Here is a 2750-nt window from a genome sequence, read left to right on the forward strand (position 1 = left end):
AGGACAACCGCAGGATTTCGCCGGGAGTGGGTGCTAATCTGAAAAATTGCACCCGCTTCCAGCGAAATCGCGGTAAAATTTCAGCCACAACCACGTCTCACATCCCTGAGATAGGTGGTTACAGTCTGTAAAGGAATCAATACGACGATCCACCAAAAGCCTCGTGCACCCTAAGAATATATATATATATATATCCATAAAGGATGTGAAATATGTTCTACTGGCCCTCAAATATTTATGAGCAAAATACATTAAGAGTAGAGCATATTTCAAACCCTTTATGGAAAAAATGTCCAAAAAAGTGTATGGTCAATGAAAGTGAATTTTTGGCATAAATATAGCCAAATTTTGTTCCATGTCCGAAGATACTGCCTCAAAATTACATTTGCAACTATTTCGAAAATGTCTCATTGAAATCATCCTTTTTTACATGGAAAATTTTACATTCTTTAAAATATTACTATTAATTCTTTTGAAACAGTAAACAATGGCAGATCCTGCAATTGACCATGTGGATTCTCTGGACGAAGAACTAGAGGTTGTATCAAATTACAAACCTCCTCCAGAAAAAACTATCGAACAAATCTTGGAAACTGACAAGGAAGATGAAAGCTTAAGAAAATACAAAGAAACTCTTTTGGGAGAAGCAAAAGCCGGAAGTGTCATTGTTGGTAAGTTTTATCGCAAAGTAAATGGAATACTAAGATTAGAAATTATGGAACTTGATTCTGATTCTGGATTTAAGACTGATCATGTGCTGTACCAAAAAATGTCAAAATCTGTAGGGTTTCTGAAATCTCCAATGTGTTTTCGGTTTTAAAAAGGCACTTTGGAATGTTTTCTGCATCCCGGGTGGGATTTCGCTGTGCCCTACCGATATAAATCTCTGAGTATATTTTAAAGATTCTCTAGGCTCTGAGAAGCTCTGAGAAATTCTCCGCGGGCACTCAAGTAGATATGTTTAAGGGCCAGGTAGTTCTTTTAAATGTTTTAAAGGCTTTAAAATGTCCTTTCCAAAATTGAAATAGAAATACGATCTTAAATAACAAGCAGAGAGGTTGAACTTGAAATAAGAATTCGATCATAAATAACAAGCAGAGAGGCTATATCAATAAAGTAGCCGACACTCAAGGGTCCTTTGTTAAGCTTTCGGATTAAAATTTAGAAATAGATTTTTTTAATTTCATATTTAAGTATGAGAAAATTCATCAATTAAAAAGAAAGTGTTTATAATTTGAAGAGCAATTTAAAAAGGAAGAGTCGGGTTAGTGACGGCAACTACTGTAAATAACTGCCCATCTGGTAAATGACGAATACAAAAGAACCATTATATGATTCTCGCATCACTCTTAAAGGAACCTTGAAAAGGACTTAAATCCCTGTGACTATTTCTGAGACTAAATAATTCAAATCGAACCTGCAGATAGTCTCAAACCGGTCAAGCAGTATGGCGGCAAATAACACTTTCTTGACCGCTTTTCCTCTTTGTACATAAAAACGGATCTAATGCGAAAACAACTAATAGAGCATTAAATTTGATTAAACGCGCGGACCGAGTTGTACAAACGACTACTAAGTAATTTTTTTAGAGGTTGTGTAAAAATCTTTCAAAGACACACGGGAAGATTCGGACTTACCGGAATCATCAGTTCTGCTACTTTATTTGTCTGATCTTATCGTGCTTTCTCTTCGGGTCTGTTTCCCTGAAGGCAAAAGCACATCTTAATGTCCCTGGAAGATGTTCGGTTTGGTGGTTGTCCTCCTTCGCGGCGTACACTGTAAAAAAGTGGTTGAAAGTTGCAAATCGGTTCGTAAACGTTTTACATTTATTCATGCGTTATTTTTCAGGCAAATTTTTTACATGGAAAAATGTAATATCAACATAGGAATCAGTGGAGGTAAAAATACCAGTGATTAACGTAGGAAATTTTATCAGAATTTTGTAATTCTATCGCAGATGAAAATAAATTTGCGGGCGGGTGTCACTAGATAGAACAACGTGTTAGCGTGTTTTATATATAAAATGTAATATATTTTAAATGCGTCAGCCGTTCCGTTTATACATGAAGTTGGGATAAATTTATATTGTCCTAAGTGTACATGTTCTGATGCGCGGTTTTATAGCATTCAGCCTTCTAAACTGTAACTCCTATAACTACGCACGTAGGCTCATGCAGATATTTGTCATATAAGGTGAGTAGAATAGGTTCTTCCTCGAGATGGCCTCTACCATTTACATTGTCAGTTGTATTTTACAAGAGAAATGTAAAATGACACTTTCTGTAAATGAAGTTACAGGAATTTTTGTGTCTGCATGTGATTTTAAAGCATCACATTAATTTTCAACAATTGAAGTAAAATTTCCACGTTAATCACTGGTATTTTTATGTCCACTATTTAATGCGGGAATTTTCAACCACTTATTTTTATAGTGTAGAGGTTGCACTGCGGGGAGCTGGTGCACTATACAATGTTTGGCTCTCATCGCCGCACCTCCAACAGCTCCTGGTCCTGTCAGAACCCTCAAACTTTGCTGCGAGGTCTCCGTCTCCTTGACAGCGGAAACCCCAGGTAGCCCGCACCTTCTTCATTCTGTGGGAAACCCATCTAATATTCACGTGAAAAGGAAGTTTTCTTCGTCCAACCGACTTTTAGCCTGTTTCGCCTTGGCGTCTGCTGCGACTTCTACATGTATAAAAACTCCAAGTTGGTCAGGTTTTCCCTTGCCAGACCCTCGATTTTTATTCTTC

The 2750-nt window shown here is 37.1% G+C and overlaps 1 protein-coding gene across 6 annotated transcripts in view; it reads left to right on the forward strand.

Annotated features, from left to right (window-relative positions):
* The window catches only part of LOC117171319 (rho GDP-dissociation inhibitor 2), a 33003-nt gene that overhangs the window by 1539 nt on the left and 28714 nt on the right, over nucleotides 1-2750 (forward strand). For 5 of the 6 annotated variants that reach the window (XM_033358520.1, XM_033358518.1, XM_033358521.1 and 2 more), the window contains one exon: nucleotides 482-671. The exons of the other annotated variant lie outside the window; for it this stretch is intronic. In XM_033358520.1, coding sequence (XP_033214411.1) covers nucleotides 488-671 — 184 coding nt within the window. In that variant the 5' untranslated portion in view covers nucleotides 482-487. The remainder of the gene's footprint in view (nucleotides 1-481; nucleotides 672-2750) is intronic. 6 annotated transcript variants of the gene reach the window in all.

This window comes from Belonocnema kinseyi, chromosome 4 (genome assembly GCF_010883055.1).
Source record: "Belonocnema kinseyi isolate 2016_QV_RU_SX_M_011 chromosome 4, B_treatae_v1, whole genome shotgun sequence".
NCBI lineage: Eukaryota > Metazoa > Arthropoda > Insecta > Hymenoptera > Cynipidae > Belonocnema > Belonocnema kinseyi.